The sequence below is a fragment of the Hyperoodon ampullatus genome, assembly GCF_949752795.1.
Source record: "Hyperoodon ampullatus genome assembly, chromosome: 3".
Classification (NCBI taxonomy): domain Eukaryota; kingdom Metazoa; phylum Chordata; class Mammalia; order Artiodactyla; family Ziphiidae; genus Hyperoodon; species Hyperoodon ampullatus.
The window spans coordinates 149,374,763-149,399,162 of record NC_136916.1 but is presented as its reverse complement, the minus strand read 5'-3'; the positions used below and the strand labels follow the sequence as shown (position 1 = coordinate 149,399,162).

Below are 24,400 nucleotides of genomic sequence, written 5' to 3'. Positions count from 1 at the left end.
TGGCGGTGCTATCCATCAACAGCAGAGAGCTCTTCCAGCCATACCTACAACCAGCTTTGTCTTTTTGGGGGTGGCGGGACAGAAGGGAGAGAAGGGGTACAGGGACAGGGGAGATGCAGATGATAAGTGTTAAAGAAAGGCCAGGAAGCCTTTGATGATGAAAGTCAGAGGGAGGAAAGGGAAAGGAAAGAGGAGTTGGAGACTCAAGCAGGGTGGTTAAATCTGCTGATGGATGAACTGAAATACAGGGGTTACACCACCAAAAAGAATGATATTTTTGTGCCAGCCTACTGGAATGCCAAAAACCAGTATTGCAATCACTCCATTAGAATGATATAATGCAGCAAAGTGAGGAACTTTGCCAAGCACTCTAGTACTCACATCAACCAGAAAATACAGGCTTTGCCTTCTTTTTCACAGATGTGGCAAATATGATTTAGACAGAATAAGTCACTTCCCAGCCACAACTAGTAAACAGCAACACCAGAACTCAAACATATTATTTTAAGTACCAATTCCAAAGCTCATTTTCTTAGCCATTACATCTAACATTATCTTCCCAAACGTTTCTAAAACTGTACTGTGAATAAAAAATAGTTAAATAAAATGTGATGCCTAAAGGGATTAACTAGCCAGATGACACATAAAGCTTTATTCCTTGATGTGCTATACTGCCAAGGTGTCACTGTGAGTTTTGTTTGTTTCTTAATAAATTTATTTATTTATTTAGGCTGCATTGGGTCTTCGTTGCTGCATGCAGGCTTTCTCTAGTTGCGGCGAGTGGGGGCTACTCTTCGTTGAGGTGCACAGGCTTCTCATTGTAGTGGCTTCTCTTGTTGCAGAGCACGGGCTCTAGGCACATGGGATTCAGTAGTTGTGGATCGTGGGCTCTAGAATGCAGGCTCAGTAGTTGTGGCACATGGGCTTAGCTGCTCCACAGCAATGTGGGATCTTCCCGGCCCAGGGCTCGAACCCGTGTCCCCTGCATTGGCAGGTGGATTCTTAACCACTGTACCACCGGGGAAGCCCCTGTCACTGGGTTTAAAGGGAGCAATATTCATGTTTTATCCTTACATGGCTGATTCTCCACTGCCTTCATTTCTCATCTTTAGCACCTAAACAAATTTTCAGCCTGAAGTTTTCTTATTAGTTCTAGTTCTTGAGTTTTAACAAGGATGGTACGAAGAGCACCAATGCCTAGTGCTGCTATCACTAGAACATTCCACACAAATAGCCATATTTCTGGCTGACACAGTCACAATAATAAATAATAAATTTTTCACATTTTTAGAGAGGGGACACAGTAAATAGTTCAAAGTCCCCAGTTTGGGAAGATCCCACATGCCACGGAGCGGCTGGGCCCATGAGCCATGGCTGCTGAGCCTGCGCATCCGGAGCCTGTGCTCCGCAACGGGAGAGGCCACAACAGTGAGAGGCCCGCACACCACAAAAAAAAAAAAAAAAAGTCCCAAGTAATTAGATCAAGTACAGTCACATCACCCAGTTTCAAGCTGCGGATAAGCATGTGTGCAAAAAGGCAAAAAAAAGTTAAAAGCCTGGCATTTAATTGTAAAGAAGGAAAGGAAAATAAAATCACAAACAAAAAAGAAAAAAAAAGCGGCAACAGCATATTCTGCCTTAAAAATGAAAACACAGGTTTGCCAAAGTGGAGGTAGTAAGGATCCAACTGTTTAAATGGCCTTTCCGAGGACTTCCCTGGTGGCAGGGGTTACAAATCCGCCTGCCAATGCAGGGGACATGGGTTCGAGCCCTGGTCCGGGAAGATCTTACATGCTGCGGAGCAAGTAAGCCCGTGTTTCACAACTACTGAGCCTGCGCTCTAGAGCCCGCGAGCCACAGCTACTGAGCCCACGCGCCACAACTACTGAAGAAGCCTGCGCGCCTAGAGCCCATGCTCCGCAACAAGAGAAACCACCGCAATGAGAAGCCCGTGCACTGCAACGAAGAGTCGCCCCTGCTGGCCACAACTAGAGAAAGCCTGCGTGCAGCAACAAAGACCCAACGCAGCCAAAAATAAGTAAATAAATTAATTTTAAAAAGTTTTAAAAACTTTAAATGAATGAATGAATGAATGGCTCTTTCCGAGAAGAGCACCACTCAGAGGTTCTGTCTCTGGTCCCCAAAGGACTCATCCTAATTATAAGGGTGGAGGTTCCATGAGAACTAAATAGCCTAGGACTTTGCATCATAATCAAAAGCAGGTCAGAGTAATGGATGGGGACATTTACACAGGACTGGCCACAGGCCAGAATTCTGTCCCAAAGCACTCCACTAAGCTTATAATTATGGTTGCATAAGAGTAATTGCCCACATTTACAAAGTGCACAGTACTCTGAAGTTCCAATTCTTCTTTCCATAGGTAACTCTTAAAAGGTAAGGTGGTCTATTTGCCAAAATTACATGACGTTGTTAGGCTTAAAGTCTCACGTGACCAAGCAGCCCCCAGTAGCCCCCTAACTTGCCAATAAAAAGTAGACTAAGACTGACATTAATAAATTGCATACAAATGGTTAAAGAAAAAAAGTACAAAGAAAGCTCTAGTTGAAACAAAGGGAAAATAAAAAGTATCAGTGTCAAAACGGGAGATTTTTTTTTTTTTTTTGCGATATGCGGGCTTCTCACTGCTGTGGCCTCTCCCGTTGCGGAGCACAGGGTCTGGACGCGCAGGCTCTGCCACCATGGCTCACGGGCCCAGCTGCTCCACGGCATGTGGGATCCTCCTGGACCGGGGCACGAACCCGCGTCCCCTGCATCGGCAGGCGGACTCTCAACCACTGCGCCACCAGGGAAGCCCAAAACGGGAGATTTTTAATTGGCCATTATCTATGACAAATAGCCAATAATTATATTTTTAAAAATTCAATCTCATTAGTGATCGAAGAAATGAAAATGTTTTGGACCTATAATAAATGGTCTAAAATGAAAACTGTAAATATTCAAAGTAGTCAAGAAAATGTTAAACACTATACAATCTTAAAATATCAGTTGGACTTTCCTGGTCTAAGCTTTCTTAAGAAAAATTTGGCAATAAAATTCAAGGTTCCTATAAAGTTCACACCAGGGCTCTATCTTAACGTAAATAATTGGACATGTGGTAAGAAAGTTACATAACAAAATCATTTATGTAAGGTCAAGGTTTTTAAACTTGTCTATGGATAGAAATTAGGGGGTCCATGAACTTGAATGAAAAAAATTATAACTTTATTTTCACTAACTTCTAAATGAAACATATTATTTCTGTTAGCTGTAAATGAGCCAACCAACTACAGTAATATTAGCTGTACACGTGACTTTGATGCCAATAGAAATCATAGACATTTTCATATCACGTTACAGTTGTTGCAGACATATCAAAATATCAATTATGCTCATCACAACATTGAAATTATGGTAGTTATCAGACCTGATGCTAGATCTTTTTGTTAATGCAATAAGAAGCATATATATAGTATGTCACAAAATTTTTAACACTCTTACAATTGTATTTTAATATGCTTGGTTTGCTTTGTATGTTTATTTTATGCACTTAAAAACATTATTCTAAGGAGAGTCCATAGATTTCACCAAACTGCCAAAGGGGTCAATGGGGAAAAACAAACAAAAAACAATCAAAAGACACTTAGGAAGATCTAATGTAAGAATGATTTATAATAAGAAACTGGAACGCCTGAATATAGAACAGCTGGAAAACTTTAAATAAATGATGGCATAGCCAATTACGGAACCATGAAAAAAATACATAAAACTATATTTAATGATCCTTATTTTACTTAAAAAATGAATATGTATTAAAAAAAGATGAGAAATAAAATCAGTAGTAATCACATGATTAATTTGCTATAGTTGCTAATTTTTCTGTAATGAATATATGTGACTTTTACCATAGGAAGATTTTTAAAAGTATAAAAAATGCATTTGGTTTGCAAATGGGCAAAGAGTACATAAAGCATAGTTTACAAGGTTGCACATTAATGTAACTCTTTAAGTTTAATGTTAGTTACAAATGCCAGCTCAGAAAAAAAAAAATTTTAACATCCAAATAAAAGAAATTATAATGAAACACCTGTCTCTAACTCAATGTCTTTATATTTAAAAAAATCTTTTGTATCTCCTTACTGGGGATATTGCAGGAAGATGTCTGTGTAAAATGCTTCTGAAGGGTTTGAAAGGAAGTCCCTCAGAAACAGAAATTCAGTCAAGGCCAAAGTCACTGCCGCTCATGAGGGTGAAGCCCATGCAATGTGTCTCAAAAACTCAGCACAGCCCACACACTTGTGTCGATATGGGTTGCTGAGGTTGCTTCTGCTGATGTTTCTACATCACTGAATGCTTCTACTTGACTCGAATGCAGTTAGGGAGGTCTCTCCTCTTGCTGCCCTGAAGTTCAGATGCATGACCTCCCCCATACACAGCAGGGAGCTCCAAGAGAAGATAAGCAAAGGAAGTGGTACAATAAAGCAAGTATGTTTGGAGCACCTAATTTTGGTGGCTCACTGGTGTCTGAAGTTAATAATGAGGTGTGCATTTGAAAAATAGGTGGCAGGATTTATTATATGTTAACTTGTACTGAAATAACAGATCTAAAGGGCCCTTATGTCCTCGAAACTGCAAAACAAAGAGCACAGAAATTCTTTGGGTATAGGAATTAGTAAGCGTGGCATTCGCCTTGATGCATGTTGACACACAAAGTTGAGGAAGTATTCCCATTTTCATGTGGATGGTTCATGTCAGCTGCTGTTATGGACTGTACCTGAAGGTTTTTGTGTTTTATGTTTTATCTTGACTGCTTTTGGACTTACAGAGAAGTTGCAAATATAGTACAAAGAATTTCAATCCATGTATCCTTAACCCAGTCTTCCCCAATGTTAACATCTTATGTAACTACATATAGCACAGTCAGCATTAATCAGAATCGGTAAATTAACATTTACTAAAGATCTTACTCAAATTTCACTAGTTTTCCCACTATGTCCTTTTTCGTTCTGAAATCTCATTCATTATCCCATGTTGTACTTAATTGTTATTATTTCTCCTTAGTCTCCTGCAGTCTGTTACAGTTCCTCAGTCTGTAACAGTCTTTCATGACCGTGACACCTTTGAACAGTATTTATCGCTCAATTTGGGTTTGTCTGGTGGTTTCACATGCTTGGACTAACGTTATGCATTTTGCGCAAGAGAACCACAGAAACGATGTAACCTCAGTGCATCATTTCATGGAGTTCATAACAGAGACCTGATTCATTCCATTAAGGTGGCACGTGACAGGTTTCTTCCCTGAAAAGTTACTATTTTTCTCCTCGTGGTTTACAAGTATCTTTGGGGAGATACTTTGAGATTATGTAAATCCTGCTTCTTCTCCTGTTTCTCCTCAAACTGTCATCCACTGACTTTAGCATCCATCATTTGTGTCTAAGAAGGTTTACAATAGTAAAAATCAGTCTCCATAATTGTGTTTTGGGTCTATGGGGATCGACTGGTGGTCTTGGTTAATTTCCACAAAACCACCATGACCACACACAGACTTATCTGTGGTCTCATTTCCTGAAAAGAGAGGAAAAGGAACTGTAACATATTATTTGGTGTCCAGAGTATAACACAAGGTCATGGACACAGTGGGCCCTCCCTGCCTCTACCTGATGCTATAAATATAAGATATACTGGCTCCTCAACGCAATAAATTTTATACTTTGCATCAGGACCAAACATTCATTCAGTTGTGAAACGTTTGCTGAGCCTGCCTAATCTGTGGTCCTTGCCTTCAAGGAGTGCTTAGACTGGTTATGAACCAGGGCGCCATAGAGAGCCCTGGTCAGAAACCAGGGCATAGGGTGACTTGGAACAGTGGTGGGAAGGCACTCACACCTTTGGGAAGGAGCAGGTTACTCAGAATCCCAGGAGACACAGGGAGAACAACCTACTCTGATGCACGGGCGGGAGGAAAGGCAGGAGGGGAGCACAATAAAGCCCTCCCAACTCCGGCGCCCATGTGGGTTTCTATCTGCACCGGGTTCACTACCCTCTCAGTCTACACACTCCCCCCTGTTGGGGGTCTCACTACTTTTCCAGTGCTAGACCTCACTTCCCCCATGTAATGTGAGGCCAGCTAGGGAAAAAGACCCACAGCGCTGCAGGGGAAGCCTGCCACTTACACCAATCCTCCTTGGCCTTTGTTCATAAATGTGGCAAAGATTACTGGACAACTAAGGAAAACCAACAGCATGAAAGACAAACAGAAAATACAACTCAGAAGATACAGATCACTTAAGGGAAAGAAATTAGAAAAAAAATTATTTGCTTTTGTTCTTCCTCTGAGCACTGTAGCTGGCACAGAGTGGATGTTTAATAAACATTATGTCATGAACAAATAAATGTATGAATGTGCAGGTGTTAATTTTTAAAACTACTTAAAAATATGAAGGGCACTCAATAGTAAATTGGATAATAAATTTTTGAGTAAGAAAAGATTTAGAAACGTATAAAAACTGCTATATATAAATAGGTAAACAACAAGTACCTACTGTAGAGCACAGGGAACTATACTCAATATCTTGTAGTAACCGATAATGGAAAAGAATCTGAAAAAGTATCAATCTTTCTATATGTATGTATAACTGAATCATTTTGCTGTACACCTGAAACTAACACAACATTGTAAATGAACTATACTTCAATTAAAAAAAAAAGAAAAAAAGAAAAGATAGAGAAGATTACAAATCAAACTATTAGAATTAGGAGAGGGATTACTTTCTCCAACTCTTAATTATTAATTTTCACAGTAAGCATGTATACACTTTTGTTTGATTTGTTTACTGTCTGTTTCCCTCCACCAGAATGTAAGCTCATGAAGGTGCTCCGTTTTACTTCTCACTCCAAGTGTCCAAAATCATGCCGAGCATGATGAAGGCACTCATGCACCTGTGGCAGCCACAGAGGCGCAACACTTAACATCTCCCCTTCCAGAAAGGGCTCACAACCCATTCAGCCAGAAAGGGCTCACAACCCATTCAGCCACAAGAAATGCAATTAGCTGAAAGTCTCTGGCTGTAGCATCTTTGTATCTTCTACAGTTTTCCAGCCCAGCCACACTCTTCTTGGGCAGCCCCAGAACTGAGCATGCCAGGGGTGACAGGTCCTGGCTGTTACTGCCCAACAAATGACTTCTCTAATGCTCTTTTTCGTTCCATGGCATTGGCTGAGACTTTGTCAGATGTGCACGGGAGGCTGAGGCTCCCCCTGCCCACTTTTGCTTCTTTTCCCTTTTACTTTCATGGTGTCAGACCTGCACTGTGGACTGAAGGCCTTCCCTGCTAAATTCTGCTTCCTCTGCCCTCTTCTTTCATAGGCATTACCCCCAGGTCCCTAACAAACCACTTGCACGCCTATACTGTTTCAACCCCTGCTTCTCAGAGGACTTGACCGATAATGTATTTGTTACATGATTAAATCATAAATGCAATCATGTAAAATGTAAATTGCTATGTGATTAGACTGTATTTGGCAAAGACAAGAAGTTGCATTTTGAGTAGGACGGACTAGAGACGGAGAGACTAAGACAATGGCCAAGAATTGGGGCAAGAGGTAACGCAGGCTTGAAGTGACAGAACTGGGATTGGGACACAGAGAACAGAAGTTAGGAGCAATTCGAAGGCAGACTCAAGAGGCCTTCCCAACTGATTGGAGGTTGAGAACAATGAAGTGAGGCAACAAAGAGGCTTTGGTGTTTCAAATCCAAGTGACTGATAATAATGGTGGCATTTACAGCACGAGGGGAAGGATGTGGGAGGCTTGTTCAGGGAGAAGAATGAAGTCAAAATTTGTGTCCCAGGGTTCGAGGTGCCAACTAGATAACCAACCAGGTGCAAGCAGGTAATGGAGAGTGAGAAATGTAGCTAGAACTGAAGACACAGCCTGGGAACAGAGGTCTTTTATTTGGATATAAATGTGTACTAATTACCTTTTCTAAAAAGAAGTTTTTGAGGTCATTCTTTATAAAGGAAATATGTAAGTTGTGCTAATGAAACAGAAATTGGAAAATAAATGACAAAAGTGGAAACAAATGTGTTATTAATGAAGGTTATACAACTGGAGCATCAAGTTTGCTTCTGGGAGTTGAGGTAAAACAGGAGATACAGTATAAATAAATAAATAAATAAATGGATGGATAGATAGATAGATAAATAAATAATAGTCAATCAATCAATCAAACAAATAAAACACACCTGTCATTAGAAAGGCAGGCATTTGGTAGCTACCAGGAAACAATTCCTGGCATCAAATTCTAAAGTAAATAGCTCACGTGGAACTTCCTTAAGGGCTGAAGGATGACTAAATGGCCAATGTCTCCATCATCAGTTTTATTGCAAAAGCACATTCTGTCTCTATATGACTGGATCTTTACAAGATGACTTTGAGTAAAGTCAAGTGTTTGAGCAAATGTGGCCTTGGGCTGGTCTAGCTTGATTTTAAAAACAAAACAGAGAGGAGCAGTTGAGGCACAGGCCCTTTTAACCAGCTTTCACAAACCTCTGCACGGAGATGGCTCAGGTAATATGAAATCCCAAACGCCTCACAGATCAGAGTTCAGATGATCAGTGATGGGACTCGAGAGATCACGGCCAAAAAAGCAGAGGATGCTTGTTTTCCAAAGAGCAGACATGCAAACCTCCCTACTGAATGGCCTTCTTGCTACCAGAAACCCTGAACAGGTAAAGAGGCAACAGCAAAACACTCCTAGGTGAGTTTCTCAAGAAGTTATCTAGTGCCCCAGATCTCCCTGAAAAGGGTTAAATAACTAGAGAGCTACCTTTGAACAAATTAAATACAGTTGATATGCTCTCAAGAAAAAAATAAAAGACAAGGGCATTAAGACAATAAGTTATTATACATGTATAAAATCTTTCCCTATTAGTTTTGGCAGAAATAAACTGTTCAGTTCAAGAGCACAACATGGTTCTGGAGAGCAGACATGCTGACTCTGGAGTTTACCACGTCCTTGAAATACGACTGTCCACAAAAAACTAACCACAGAATAGTTATCCTTAAAGGACTCTGAGCTATAAGGCATCCCATAGTACTTTCCTCAAGCTTAATGTTGCTATACTTACAGAAGAATTAAACAAACAAAATAAGCCAGGGCTTTACAAGTAAGTTTAGCTGTACGATGTTCTCTGATGTTCTATATGTACCCTACGATAATCCACTAAAATTTACGATAGGTACTTAATGATGCTCATTTAACAAACTGAACTAGCAGAATAGCTCCTGATAACACAACTGGAGAATATATCAGAGCACTAACGCTGTCTGTCACTCCAAGTACAAGTGAAGTTCAGTGCATATATTCTAAAGAAATGTTAAAGACAGCTGATAAGAAGAGGGTGAGAGGTAAATACAGAAAATTGGACATTGCAAGACCAACTGAAATCCAACTTGTTTGTGTCCTCAAACTGATAATCCTGGAGCCCAGCGGACTGCTGAACCTGACTTTTGTGGGTGTGGGTGTGTGGGTACACTCATGTATGGTGTGGTAGGGCGGGGTGGAGGTGTAGGAGGAGGAAGGTGACCCGGAAAAGAACAATCAAATCTGGTGGTTCAAAGTTATCAGAAGAATAATCAGGTGCAGAGCATTAGTGTTTCTTCTTTTCAGGAGTGGGAAAATATTCGCAGATGAGCTTCAGAACAGATAATGGCAGCTGCTCCTGGCCACTGGGCAGGGGGAAGAGGCCCTTTCCTATCACAGCATCTTCAATAACTTGACTTTGAGAGTGACACTCTGTCTGACATCAGATAAGCCTATCAACACTTTTTTTTTTTTTTTTTGCGGTACGCGGGCCTCTCACTGTTGTGGCCTCTCCCGCTGCGGAGCACAGGCTCTGAACGCGCAGGCTCAGCGGCCATGGCTCACGGGCCCAGCCGCTCCGCGGCATTTGGGATCTTCCCGGACCGGGGCACGAACCCGTGTCCCCTCCATCGGCAGGCGGACTCTCAACCTCTGCACCACCAGGGAAGCCCTATCAACACTTTTGATCAATGGAGCAATAAACACCACTGCCAAGGCAACCCATGGGCTCCTCTCTTTTCCATTAGTGCATCCTTCTGAATGGGACTCAGCGAGGACGTGCCTCAGACACTTACGCTCAGTGCAAAACCAAAAAAGCCCTGTACTGCTACTTTAATCGTGGTGACTATCTAAGTAAAAACTAAACACAAAATATATATGTACTCAAAGGGAGATGACCAGATTAATTCTGATGCTATCCTACTGCCTACTTTGTGCCTAAGAAGGATGTTGTTGTATCACTTGGACTTATCACAATGACAACTCTGCGTTGGGGTCTTAGGAGCATTATGTGAGGAGGTCTGCATAAAGCACAAAGTAATAACACAATACATGTTAGCTACATTATTACTGTCATTTAATCCTAGGTGAGTCTCAATAAAAACACCACACACATTGGCAAAACAGCAAAGAGAAGTGGGCAGGAGGAAGGACCAGAAAGAACACTGATGGTGTGTTGCTTATTTCAATAAATGCAAACAGTGGGATTCCTCCACTGGGCCAGCATCTTTCCAGCAATGGACTTGACTTATGTGATAGAGGCAAATATCCTCTCAGGTCTAAATTTGCAAAATAATGATGTTCATAAAAACAATGTAATATTAAAAAGTGATGGCAGCTTCATCAGCCTAATACAATTAAATTTTACATATAATGTCAACAATATAATCTTCAGTAAAGTGAATATTTCCCCCCCAGAGACTTAGCCACAGTGAAGTCAGGAATTCATTAAATGGCAGAATGGAAAATATCTGGTGATGAGGAGATTGTAGTAACAACCAGGTCAGTAGTGCTACTCTATGTTGCTGGAAGATAAATTACATCTGACACTGACGTACTCCTTCAACAAGATGACTCGCTTCCAGGTTCTGATTAGGAAAAATGAGTTAGTGCACTAATTTCACTGAATCAAGTTGTATATTAAAAATCATAAGACAGAATTACTTGTCTAACTCTATTTTATACTGTGATGAAAAGTACAGATACCATTTATATATGGAATCTAAAATATGACACAAATGAACTTATCTATGAAACAGAAAGAGACTCACAGACATAGAGAACAGACTTGTGGTTGCCAAGAGGGAAGGGGAATAGGGGAGGAATGGAATGGGTGTTTGGGATTAGCAGATGCAAACTACTGTATGTAGAATGGATAAACAACAGGGTCCTACTGTATGGCACAGGGAACTATATTCAATATCCTGTGATAAACCATAATGGAAAAGAATATGAAAAAGAATGCATATATATGTATAACTGAATCACACTGCTGTACAGCAGAAATTAAATACAACATTGTAAATAAACTATCCTTCAAGAAAATAAAATTTAAGAAAGGTTTAGATACTATATAAGTTTTTTAATACACAGTTATACTTTAGGCATGTTAATTTCAGCTTCAAGTGATGTCATTCAGAGCCATAATTTGCTGTATCTTATCATATTGTGACAAATGACCTGCCTAATTTGAAAATTCTAAGTTGTATAGCCTAAGAAAACACAGCAGGTGCTCTCTGATATTGCCTTGCCTTCCACTGGACCAGCTTCATGTATTAATACTGCTCTGTGTCCCCTCTGTAAACCACAATGATAAATGCCCAATGGCACTAGCAGGCAATCTGCAGTGCCACACACACTTTCTCCTCCCACCAGTTGGGACTCCGTGCTGACAAAGAATCGGCTGTGTCTTCCCAAACCTGTTTATGCCAGTTGACTTGTTATTATAATTATGAAATTTAATTAAATATTATGAAAGCTGATGGAATATGAGTACAAGAGATAAATCTTGTTTCTATTAAAAACTAAACTGAAGGCTTTGGAAAGACTTCATAACAGCAATCACTAAAGGAAAGCTGTTGGATTAGATGTGGGCGAAACCTATAAAAAATGAGAAAAAATTCTGAAACCTCAGATTCTGTAAGATTCAGATTGCTTTGCTAGTGTCTATATTTTTGCTCATATGGTTTATACTATTCACACAATGTAGAATTCAAAATAGTAGAATCACTGTCAAAGAAACGCCCTCGGCCTCTCACAAGAGTTTAGCAAATATATAGTTATTATTATAAATTTTAATGAAAATAAAATACTTTGAGGATGTATATTTCTGAAAGATTCCCTGTCTTAATGATTTTTTTCAGTTAACTTGTTCCAATTATGTTAGCTAAGAGGGTATTTTCTATGGCTTAAATTAGAAACTACTTTCAATTAACTGCTCTTAAATTTATGAAGTGTTATGATCTAAGCTGGATTACTCTGGAATATAGGTGTTCAAATTTTTATTCCTTACTTTTGAAAGACAAAGTACACTGAGCAAAATTTTACCAGGTTTAAAGATAAAAATATACTCCTTCCCTTTAGTCTAATATAATAGAGAGCAAGGCAAAGCAGTCAAGAACATGACTCTGGTCAGCCACCCCAAAGGTGAAATCCTGGCTCCAATATTACTAGCTTCGTGACAGCTTAACAGCTTAAAACCAGCCACTTACACCCCAGTTTTCTCATCTGGAAAATGCCATCGATAACAATACCTATACCCCAGTGGGCATGGAGAGGGTGAAATGAGAAAACGCATGTCATACCAAATGCTAAGTTCCTGGTGCACAGTAAGTACTCAAAATGTTCATCATGAATGTGATCACATTGCCTAACAGGAAAAGAGCCAACTACTACATAAATAAAGACTGCAAGTAACATGTTCTTTCTCATGTTGGAGTGTCAGTTCTTTAGCAAGATGGCCTCACCTATAGACAGCTCACAAACACCTGTGGAAAACTTCCCCAGGTACAGCAAAACAGGGCTTTTCAGCTAGGGGCAATTTTACTTCCTAGAGGACATATGGCAATGACTGGAGACTTTTTAGGTCATCACAATTGGGGACACCTACTGACATCTGGGGTGTAGAGGGCAGGGACGCTGCTAAACATCTTATATCCTGCAACGCGTATGACACATCCCCCCAAACAAAGAGTTATCTGGCCCCAAATGCCAAGATGGCAAGGTCGAGAAACCCTGTAGCCCAACGGACAGAATGAGAGAGAAGTGATTTCTAAAATCTGAACTCCAGAAGGTTATGCTGAGAAAATAAAGATGGCTTACAAGTGAATTGGGGATTTTCGTTATCATATTGGTTTCAGGACCTATGCCATAGATGTTTAAGAGACATGGATACTGAACACCAAGACAAGATTCTTTTGGTCAATAAACCCTCACGAATGGGGCTGACCATGTAATAACCTTACAATGAATTTTATTTTAAAGTGAGCACTGTCATAAAGCTAGAGTACCAGAATGAAGTACTAGAAATGAAACTTCATTCGGAAGAATAAATCTCAAAAGGACTTAAGCGGGACTCAAAACCCCCAAACAGTAGGTGGGAAAACAAAAACTGCTCTAGTAGCTTGCATACAGGGGGCCTCTCACTTGGGCTCAATGCAGAAATTACTGAGCTAGCTAGTGGACCATAGGTGTATGTCCTTCCTCGGCAAGCATCCTGTTTCCTAGCTTGGGTGTTTGCGTGACAAACTCATTCTTCAATTAATAATGCTGCTCAAAAACACTATTAGAAAACTCTTAAGAGTTCATTTAAACTACTTTTCAATGAATCACAGAGTTTTCTTATAAGCATGAGATAAAACTGTATACAAATACAGTTCACATACAGTACAATCCAACAATATAGGTATATATTTTCCCCCATACAAAATGGAAAAGGAAGTCATCAACATGTTAACAGTACTTCTCACTCCAGTGACTTTTATACTCAAATCTAGAAGACCTAGGTTTGATTCCTGGCTCTGACACTTTGGTCAAATAACAAAATTAATTCTCACTAAAATTCCTGTGAAATGAATAGGAATGTATTATAATTCCCATTCACTGATGAGAACATTGAGGCAGAAAAGAAATGGTCCCGTACTAACTGTAAAAGTGCTAAATAAATGAAAAACAGCATTAAGATTGCTTTAGTAACCCTTAAAAAAAAAGCTGTAGGGGCTTTCCTGGTGGCGCAGTGGTTGGGAGTCCGCCTGCCGACACAGACAGACACAGGTTTGTGCCCCGGTCCGGGAGGATCCCGCATGCTGCGGAGCGGCTGGGCCCGTGAGCCATGGCCGCTGGGCCTGCGCGTCCGGAGGCTGTGCTCTGCAACGGGAGAGGCCGCGGCAGTGAGAGGCCCGCGTACCGCAAAAAAAAAAAAAAAAAGCTGTATTTATAATATTTTTAACTTTATATGACATTTATCCCTAAAGGTGAAACAGCAAGTCTTCTGCACAAAGATTACACTTTCATCCATTAAATCAAAGGTTTTAAAAAAATTAATATTTCATAAGCTAGTCAATACAAGATATTTAATGGATCTAAAAGGAGGAAGTAACTCAAAAATGCAAAAGGAAATACACTGCAGCAAATAACTATTTAACCCTTTCACCATCAGGAGAAGGCATTCATGCAAACCTTACATCACGCTGCTTAAAAATCCTAATAGACAGTACTCTTTTTCAGAAAGTATGGCAGAAGAAAATTAAAATAATAAAAGATCTCTACTCACCCTTCTGATAGAAGAACTTCCTGTAATAGTACGCGCCGAGATCCACGTGTTCCACAATGTATCTTTTCACTCGATCCAGGTGCAACACCAAGTTTTCCTTGGGCACTTCAAGTACTGCCACTCCTGCGTTGGTACAATGGGAGCTGAGGGTTGACTCAAAGGAGGCACTTTCACATCCACTAAAGGAACCAGAATTTGATTTGGACAGGCTGATTTTCCTTTCCCCTTCTCCACCGATCTCATTCCGAAAATACGGACAGCTCATTACAAGTTCATTGCTTTTATCGTCTCCCTGGTCCATGCTGAGGCTTCCTTTGGAGTTCAGGTCCTCTGTGCTGCCCATCGGGGAGCTAAAACTGGCCGAGTGGGACAAAGGCCCCGAGACCAAGGATGCCACCGCAGCTGCCGAAGCCCCTGTGGTGGTGTTTCTCCTCTTAATTACACTGTGCCTGTTCATAACCGCCTCGTTCAAGTCAAATAATATACTCTGGACGTCGTAGTGGGCAAAGCACTTTGGGCACGTCCAGGGCCTGACGGAGTCTTCCGATCGATTATCTTCAAGATCCGACGATTTCCCAAGTTCTTCACCTTTGGTATTGCGTAATTTACGGAAAATGGACGAGTCTCCGGTTTCAGACTTGGAACGCCGCTTGAGTGGTTTTTCCCTTTCCTTAAAGAGCCTGAGGTTCTCTCTCTGTGAGATGGGCCCGTCTATGACATCCAAGGAGAAACCAGAGCCCTTGCCCCCACCAGTGATGAGAAAGTCACTGAGCTTGGTCGGAGTGGGACCTCGATCAGACTTGTCGTCTTTGTAGCCCTTTAACAAGTCAAAGAAGCTGTCTCCGGACGTTCCCTGCTTATCGATTGAAGATGTGCTACCGTATTCCCTGTGCAGTGATGGCCCCGTCTTGTAGGTGGGCGAGATACATTCATCAAAGCTATCCACGTCAAGTTCACTTATGGTGATGTCGCTGTTGCTGCGCTGCCGTATCCGGCGCAGAGCTTTCCTGGGGGAGCTGGGGTAGGCTTCAGGCATGAGAAATCTGGAGTCCATGCTCTCCGACGGCCTCGTCTTGTTTTTCAGTGTGTTCTGTATGCTTTTTAACATGGCTGAGTCACTGGAATTGAGGCTTACAGAACTTCCCTGGCTCACAGGACTGCTTTTGGAGGACATGCTCTCAAGGCAACTTGAGGTTTCTATTTCCTGGCTTGAACGGCTAGATTCTTTTACATTTTCCTTTCTTGGGGGCCAATCCGCAATCCTTGCCCGAACCCCCATCTTTGGGACTCCAGGGGTCGAGGTTATATGATGAGAACCTTCACTTCGGGGGGGACCTACAGGAGCCATGACTGATGACCCTAAGCTGCCGTTTTGGGACCTGAAGCGTCGCATGTAGAAGTCGTCCGTGTGGACTTTGGGGGTGCCATCTGTGCCCACAACAGACGCCCTTTCAGTGGCAACCGGCCTTTCTGTCTGAGACCGTTTCAAGCTGGTCATGATGTAAAAGCAATCAGACTTAAATTCCTGCAGAAAGGACCATCATACCTAAGTTTTAAATGTGCACTTCCCTTTTGGAGAATGGCTTCCAGAAAATACATCAGTTGCATGAGATCTTAATCTTTTTCAATTAAAAGGTTAAACAATGCCTCATTTTCAAACCTCTGAAAATCCAGACCTTCACAATGTTAGAATCCACAAGAGTTCCTCTGCGTCACTTTGATAGACGGCTTTCTTTCAGAAAAAAACTGAATGGAACTTGTATCTCTGGGACTCTGTGAGTGCCATAATCCCATGCTTTCTCTAAAAGAGAGAAGGACAATTGGAATTAGCATTTGATAAATACATCTAAAAATAAACATGCAATTGCCAAAACCAGACACATGCAAATAAAAGACTCACTAATGGATTGTGGCTCACAGTTCACAACCCATCTTTTTAGTAAAGCAGGCTTGAAAGGAAGGAAGAAAGTGAAAGCATTTAATAATATCCATCATTTAAACTATTTATATTTTAAAAGACTATTAACACTCCAGATTAATTGAACTGTTTCATATCACTATGAAGGGGGGTGAGGGATCTCGTTCCAGGATATCAAGGCTCCTAGCCCAAGTAAAGACCACGTACAGACTCCAATGACCTCTAATAATGTAGAATATCATGAACCACTGTGCTGAGCAGAAGTTCAAGGCATAACCAACAGAGTTCGATAATTAGAGCAACGTACAGTTTTTTAACAAGACTAAAAATTGAAAAGTTATGTTACTGAATATGTCACAACACTCACTTTTTAACCTCTTCTGTATTTCAAAATCCAAACTTGTTTTTTTGTTTCTTTACAAAGGCTTTCTTTACAGAGTTGGCAAGAGCAAATACAATAGAAAATAAACAGGGTTTTCCCGGAGCCATTCTACCCATTAGCACGCTTCTATATTTCCCTCTACTTTATTACTTATGCCAAAGAGGAGTATTTCAGAATGCATCCAGCATTTTTCACCACCTCTTCCCAAGCTCTGAGATCCATCTACCCTTAAAGCAAGAAACATTTCGCTCATTAGCAAAATGCCTTCATTTCCTTACACACTGCAACCCACCCCACCCTTTGGCACTAATTTATGAAGACAGCAGAAACCAAATGCTGCTGTGGACAGACCTTTCCATATCCCCCAGCCGGCGACAGAGACCTGCTAACATCCTTCCAGGTGGCAGGTGAAGAAAACCAACTTCCTCAGGAGCACGTCAATCAGGAGGAGAGAGGCACAAATTCTGAGCACAAAATCCTGCATGGTTGCGTTCGTCATGAAAATAAAGGCAGAGCACCCTTTTCCAAGGTTCCACAAATTACACAAGAGGTGGCCTTTAAATTCCTGCCAAATGCATGTCTGGAAAGATGCTGCTGAACCAGCACTGCGCTGCCGGGGCCGCATTGTCTACAAATCACGGCTGACATCCAGGCCGACCCGCGCTCGCTGCGCTCCGCTCCCCGGCAACAAGCACTTACTTCCACGATAATTAAGCATCTCGCTAGTCGGCTTCCTGCCTCCCAGGCAGCCGCTTTAATTTCTCCTGCGCTATGCAGCATCATTTTAGAAGACTCGCTGCTATTTAAAGGCTGGAACATTTAGGGGTGTTTCAAAACGTACGGCCGCCTGCAGAATGCAGGGCCAGCTGAACTCCAGCCGGGCTCACACGGGCTGCTCAGACCAGCCCGGCACAGAAACGCCAATTGTTTTCCCTCTCGCTCCTCTTCACCATGTTTTGTGAAAGGGATAATGGTTTTGCACAGCTACCCATTAAACCTGGCTTTTGAGCTTTCTAGATACTTCTATCGTCAGATTGCTATGATTTGACTTTACATCTGGGAACTGTCCAGGCTCCTTTTGAACTGTAAACCTTCAAGTGGAATAATGTGCTAACTGCTGAATCTGAAGGCAGCCCATGTGGCCACAGCCAAGGTTCAAGAAGTGTTCTTTATAAAATGGAAGGAAACTGGGCAACTGAAGCAAGATGCAAAAGAAACACTAGCCCATTTCAAAAAAAAAAAAAAAAAAAAATTGACAACCCCAAACCACAATTTATGAGCTATTTTGTAACAAACTAGGGAAAAAGAAGCTGTTTATTTCAGTGAAATAGCTTTCAAAGAAAGAATACACTGACATACAAAATAATTCTCAATAGATTCTTATGAAAATCAGATGTTTGCAATGCTTCTCACAAGCTCACAGAAATGCAAATAAATCACCTACCATTCCCAGAACGGACATTCTCTAAAAGGCCAATGTACCAATCCCACTGGGGTAAAAACTCTTTCTTTCCCCATTTCCTTTCCCTTAGAATAGAGTTCACTGCAGGACTGTCTTTTTTAGGATATGTGAAGTTATATCCATTGTAGGAGGAAACTGAAGGCCAGCACCAAAATACAGTAAGTAGCACTGACTTGAAAAATCTCCACTCTTGGTCGTCACTACTACAGGACACCTTTTCAGAACCATCTCATATGCTTCCTGTGTTTTTTAATGGGTTTTAAAAAATCTTATACAGATATAACTGTATTTCTTTGTAATTGAAAAGAAATGCCAAGACTCCTATTACATCTTGATTATAATAACAACTCAATGTTACCTTTTAATTTCAAAATATAGACGGGCACATAGGGGAGAGAGTACCCACAGTTTAATGACCTGTAAAAGCCGAGGAGGTTCAAGATGGACAGCTAAGTTAAATAACAGATTTTCTTTTCTTGTCACGAGGACCTTTTCTCCTTTTCTCTTCCCTTCCTCTTTCCCGTCCTTATTTATAGCAACAAACCCCTTTAGGCACAATATGAAACATCAGACATGAAGTAGCATCTATACAAACATATATGCTTTGCATTTATTCAAGTACTAGTTGAAAATAAAGATGCCATCCATGTGTGTAATATGATGACACATCAATAACACCTAAAACCTATTCCTCTGGGTTGATGCAAAGAGCAAACATATGCTGACAGTTATTAGCAATTCTCCTGATTATCAGCAAACCTGCCTAAGCATCATTAAATATGGTAAAAAACAACAGAATAGAAGAGCAATACTAATTTACAGCATGTCACCTCCATCTGTTGAAAGAGTAAACTATTTAAGAAATATCCTTGTTATATGTTTAATTTTACAGCTCTAGGTACTATTTGAGTCCATGGTAGATCCACTTACCTAGAATACCAATACCAGTCTAGTTCTGTGAGGTCCTGGAAACTATCAGAAAAGGAGAAGATGTGTTCAACGTCTAGTAGATGAAAGTCCTTCCATCACTCAAGGTCTATCACCAGGTAACCTATCAGCATTTTCTGATAACACCATTCTTCCAGAAGAAGTACCTCCCCCTCTCCTCTAAATCACCCTGAGCCTTTCTGCATTCTCTTCTGAACACAGACCACACACTTGGTGCTAGGGATATTTGGGGAAACAGTCCCTCCCTCCAAGGGAAGCTACAGGTGTAAAAACAGTCCCTGTCATCCTGGCTCACTGAGACATTTACATTCTTGACCTCTCCCCCTCGTTCCTGAAACTCTGTCTTCTCTAGGTCTCCATGATGAACACATTGTCCTTAATTTCTGGTGCCTCTTTCTTTTGGCTCATTCCTCAGAATCACTGGTGGGCTCCATTCAAAAGCTAGTGATTCCAGGGCGGGTATGCTTGGCTTACTTCTCTTACCAGTCTTCAGAGTTTTGGAAGGGGCTGTAAAGGGTATCAGCATTAGGATGCATTTGAGCACTGAGTGCATTAGGATGAGATCGCAGGCCTGGGTACACTGGAGTAAAAATATTAACTCTGGACAGCAGGGTGTTGACCTTCATTGGATCAGCTGCCTGTGCAACTGAATGAAGCAGAATAATGAAATTGCTTCGGGAGATACCTGCATGGTAGCCACTACTGTCTGGTGATGTCATAGGTACCCACAGCTTTAAATATTATCTCTATGCAGTTACCTCCAAATTTCTTCTCATGACCCTCTCCCCTAAACTCCAGATAAAATATATGCACGTGCTTATTTGATATCTTCCCTTTTTATCTATTTTCAACAATGAATTAACTAACAAGCAGAAAAAATGGGAAAATAAAAATTTTCCAAGAAATAAAATGGGTGATAAGGAAGTGAGAACAATAAATAATTGAAGGAACCAAACGAAAGGAACGACATGGGAAACTTTCTCTGTGCCAAGGGCATAAAGAATAGTTTAAAGGTTACACACGAAGACGTGGGAAGGAAAGAAAAAACCAACAACAACTTACAGTTCCTGCCTTGAAATAATCTGCAATACGATGTTACATTTACTGAAAAGATGTAGCATTCCTCATCAATTACTTCCATATTCCAAAATGGGATGTTGTTAGATTCCTTAACTGGTACAGCCTCAAATACAGGGCCAACTCTCAATGTTTCCAGGAAATAGAAGGAATTTTGATGATGAATAACTATACAAATACCCCGAGATTCCACAGATATACAACAACAGTATTTATGAAAATGTCAATGTAAATAGTTTATGAAGTTGTATACACAGACTTATAATACCCATAAATATTCTTGCTTTGGATTGTAACAGGAAACTTTATTTTAAAACAGAAATATCACACCACAGTGCTTGAACATTAGATTAGCTAAGATAACCAAATAAGGCCAACAATTCTCTTTACATCCCTTCTTGGCTTTCCTGAATTTCACTCACATTACATAAAAGTAACATCTCAGATAGAAGGGACGTCTCACTCTTTCAAGTTAGCCTTGAAACACATACAAACGACTCCGTGCAATGTCCTGGATAATTTAAGCTTTATGAATCAGCACATAACTTTTTAGACTGGACTTTCCCCTTTCTTTCATTTCCGTTCTATCCCTTCAACAAAAAGCAGGAAGGATTGGGAAGAGAGGAGTTGAGAAATCTAGTTCCTGCTCTCCGAATGTTCACTATCTAAAAAAGACAGTACTGATGGAGACAAAGTAGATTCAGATAACTTGCCCTGGATTTACCAAAGTGAAAAAAGAAGTTATGGATACAAAACATACATAACAGGATAAAGTTACATTTGAGTTTAGAGATAAGAAAGCAATTTAAAATGTGCTTGTTTGGAGACGTCCCTGGTGGTCCAGCGGTAAAGAATCCGCCTTCCGACACAGGGGATGTGGGTTCGATCCCTGGTGGGAGAACTAACATCTAACATGCCGCGAGGCAACTAAGCCCACTCACCACAACTACTGAGCTCGCGCACCTCAATGAGAAAGCCCACGCACTCTGGAGCCTGCACGCCACAGCCAGAGAGAGAAAACCTGCACACTACAACTACTGAGAAGCCCAAGCACAACAAGTAGAGAAACCTGAGCACCGCAACAAAGAGAACGCGCACCATAACGAAAAGATCCTGCCTGCCTCAACGAAGATCCCACGTGCCGCAACTAAGACCTGACGCAGCCAAAAAAAAAAAAAAAAAAAAGGAAAATAAATAAATTAAATAAATAAATATATTTTTTTTAAAAGTGCTTGTTTGGACAGAGTGAGGACCAAAAGACATAATAACATTTGCCTCCCACCCACCCTCCAAACTAAAAACGTTCAACGAAGAAAGTTCCATTTCAAAGGCCTAGTAAGGCTTGAAGATACTTTGCATAGTTGCGGGTGAAGGAAACATGAAAATTTGGCAATGAGCTTGATGGCAGAAGTGGGGTGACAAAATTAAAAACGTATGGAGCAAGATACATGGTAGAATTACTGATGGGTATGGAAACGATTCCATAGCTGGCAAAGTAAAGGAGAATAGAATAAATTCAAACACTTATATATATATATATATATATATATATATATATATATATTTTTTTTTTTTTTTTTGCGGTATGCGGGCCTCTCACTGTTGTGGCCTCTCCCATTGCGGAGCACAGGCTCCGGACGCGCAGACTCAGTGGCCATGGCTCACGGGCCCAGCCGCTCCGCGGCATGTGGGATCTTCCCGGACCGGGGCACGAACCCGTGTCCCCCGCATCAGCAGGCGGACTCTCAACCACTGCGCCACCAGGGAAGCCCCAAACACTTATATTTAAATATGACAAAATTTACACAATAAGCAATTAATATAATGCCAAAGAGCTAGGTGTGAGGAGCTTGAAGTAGGGAGGTAAAAGGTAAAAAGCAGGGTAAAAGGTAGTAAGTAGAAGGTAACAGTGAACCAGGATTATTAGGGGAAAAATAGTGTTTGAGGTGCAGCAAATGAACACGTTCAACGAAAAGAAATCAGAGCTCACCAACTAACTCATCAGGAGCATGGAGTTTCCACGGTCAGCACCCAGGATATCAAGAGAGCAGACTAGATCCACAAAGGTAGTGAGTGTTTTGAAAAATACTAATTTGTATAATAATATTCATTTAAAATCCATTAAAAAGTTATTCATCAATCCTGCAAACTGTGATCTAGTACTGATCATCCTATTACCAAATAGGACCTGGGGAAGGGCATGTGAGAAATGGATGTCAGGGGAGACAACCAATAAATGTCTACTATACAGGGGGAAAGGCTGGCTTATCAACTTTCCCTGAATTGTGCTTCAAATCCAAGTTATTAATTCATAAGAAAGGGCTCCATAAGTAAATAAGGCAGGGACACACTATCACCTCTGTTACGACATGATAATACATGTTAGTATATTAAGGCTCCATGAAATCTACAGTTAAAAAAAAAACAAGAAAAACAAAAACCCAACACTTACTATTAAACTAAGATATCTCTTAACTGATTTGACCATGGACTAACTTTAAAAAAAAAAAAAACAACAACATTTTTATACACTGCATCCTATTGAATGTAACTGGGCACAAACAGCCCCAGTTTCAGAAGAATTCAGGATACAAACAAAATTGTATATACATTATAAATTTAGCTATGCTTTTTAAAGTTATGTAAAGATATATAAACAAACCAAAGGAAGCTCACCAAAGGATTTATAATGCTTGCTGTTACATAGTTAGATTATGAATAATTTCTTTTTTTCTTTCTTTTTGGTATTTGTCTATATTATTTATTTTCTAAAATGAGCACTATAACTTTTATAATCAGAAGAAAAAACTTAGGAGAAGAAAAAGAAACATCATCCTGTCACTAAAAAAATAAAATAAAATATGATCTGGGTATGTAGTATGATTTTGAATACTAATTATTAAAGACTGCACCATGTTAAACCTCCAACCACTCAAATCACCAAATAAGTCAAAATTCAACAGATATCAGGTCCTTCCAATAAGATGATCTTATGCTAAATCCCCTATTAAAACGGAATCAAAGAGGACTACATAAAGTATAGATTACTAAAGATTGTAAGATTAGCAGTATTTACAGTATTTGAATAATTACTCCATACAGATGATTAACACAATGGCTTATATTTCCTCATTCCTTCGTATTTAATATTGCTTTTTTAATATTTAATATTGCCACACCCAAGAGTCTCCATTTCACCCTTTCACAAGGTTGCAGTGACGTGGGCAGGTGAGGCTGCCTAAACGAAGCACAGACTGAGTCATCATCACTCCCTGCCCTTTCCTGGAACACATCTACTTTCCGATGTACTTGTACTTCTCACCTTTTGTCCTCACAACCCTCCTTCTGCAGAGATTCGGGCTAAATTGGAAGAAGGTCACCATTTGGACTGCAGACCAACACTCTGGAGAGCATTACAACAGTGCTATGAGGTATCGATGGATCAAGGAACTGAAACTGTATATTTAACCCGGAAAGGAAGAATCTAGTAGTATTGACTTTCTCTGAGGGCAGGAAGGAAAGAGATGGTCTGAACTGTATTAAGTCAGATTTAAACTATACAAGCCATGAAAAATTGCCTTTGATCCACACATGATGAACCACAGCTGAGAATCTGCATCACTAAGGACAGCTTTTCAGGCTGCCAGCGTGGGCTATTCGAGCACTGTTCAATGCTTTGCACTGAGCTAGTCACTATCAGAGGGGGAGGCAAAGAAGGAACATTTCCACTCTCAAGTTCTTAAAATCTAACTGGAAGAGGAAAAGAGGAGTGTAGGAAACCAGAGGGTTCAGTAAGACAGAACAATTGGCTTTGTCAAAGACATCATGGGGCTTCTCTGGTGGAACAGTGGTTGAGAGTCCGCCTGCTGATGCAGGGGACGCGGGTTCGTGCCCCGGTCCGGGAGGATCACACATGCCGCGGAGCAGCTGGGCCCGTGAGCCATGGCCACTGAGCCTGTGCGTCCGGAGCCTGTGCTCCGCAA

General features: G+C 40.8%; 1 protein-coding gene across 8 annotated transcripts in view; it reads right to left on the bottom strand.

Annotated features, from left to right (window-relative positions):
- SIPA1L1 (signal induced proliferation associated 1 like 1) overlaps positions 1 to 16,128 on the bottom strand; it is a gene marked incomplete at its 5' end in the record, with an annotated part of 138,339 nt that extends 122,211 nt beyond the window's left edge. For all 8 annotated transcript variants that reach the window (XM_079700216.1, XM_079700217.1, XM_079700221.1 and 5 more), the window contains one exon: positions 14,631 to 16,128. In XM_079700216.1, the coding sequence (XP_079556342.1) occupies positions 14,631 to 16,128 (1,498 nt within the window). The remainder of the gene's footprint in view (positions 1 to 14,630) is intronic.
- Positions 16,129 to 24,400: the final 8,272 nt, after the last annotated feature.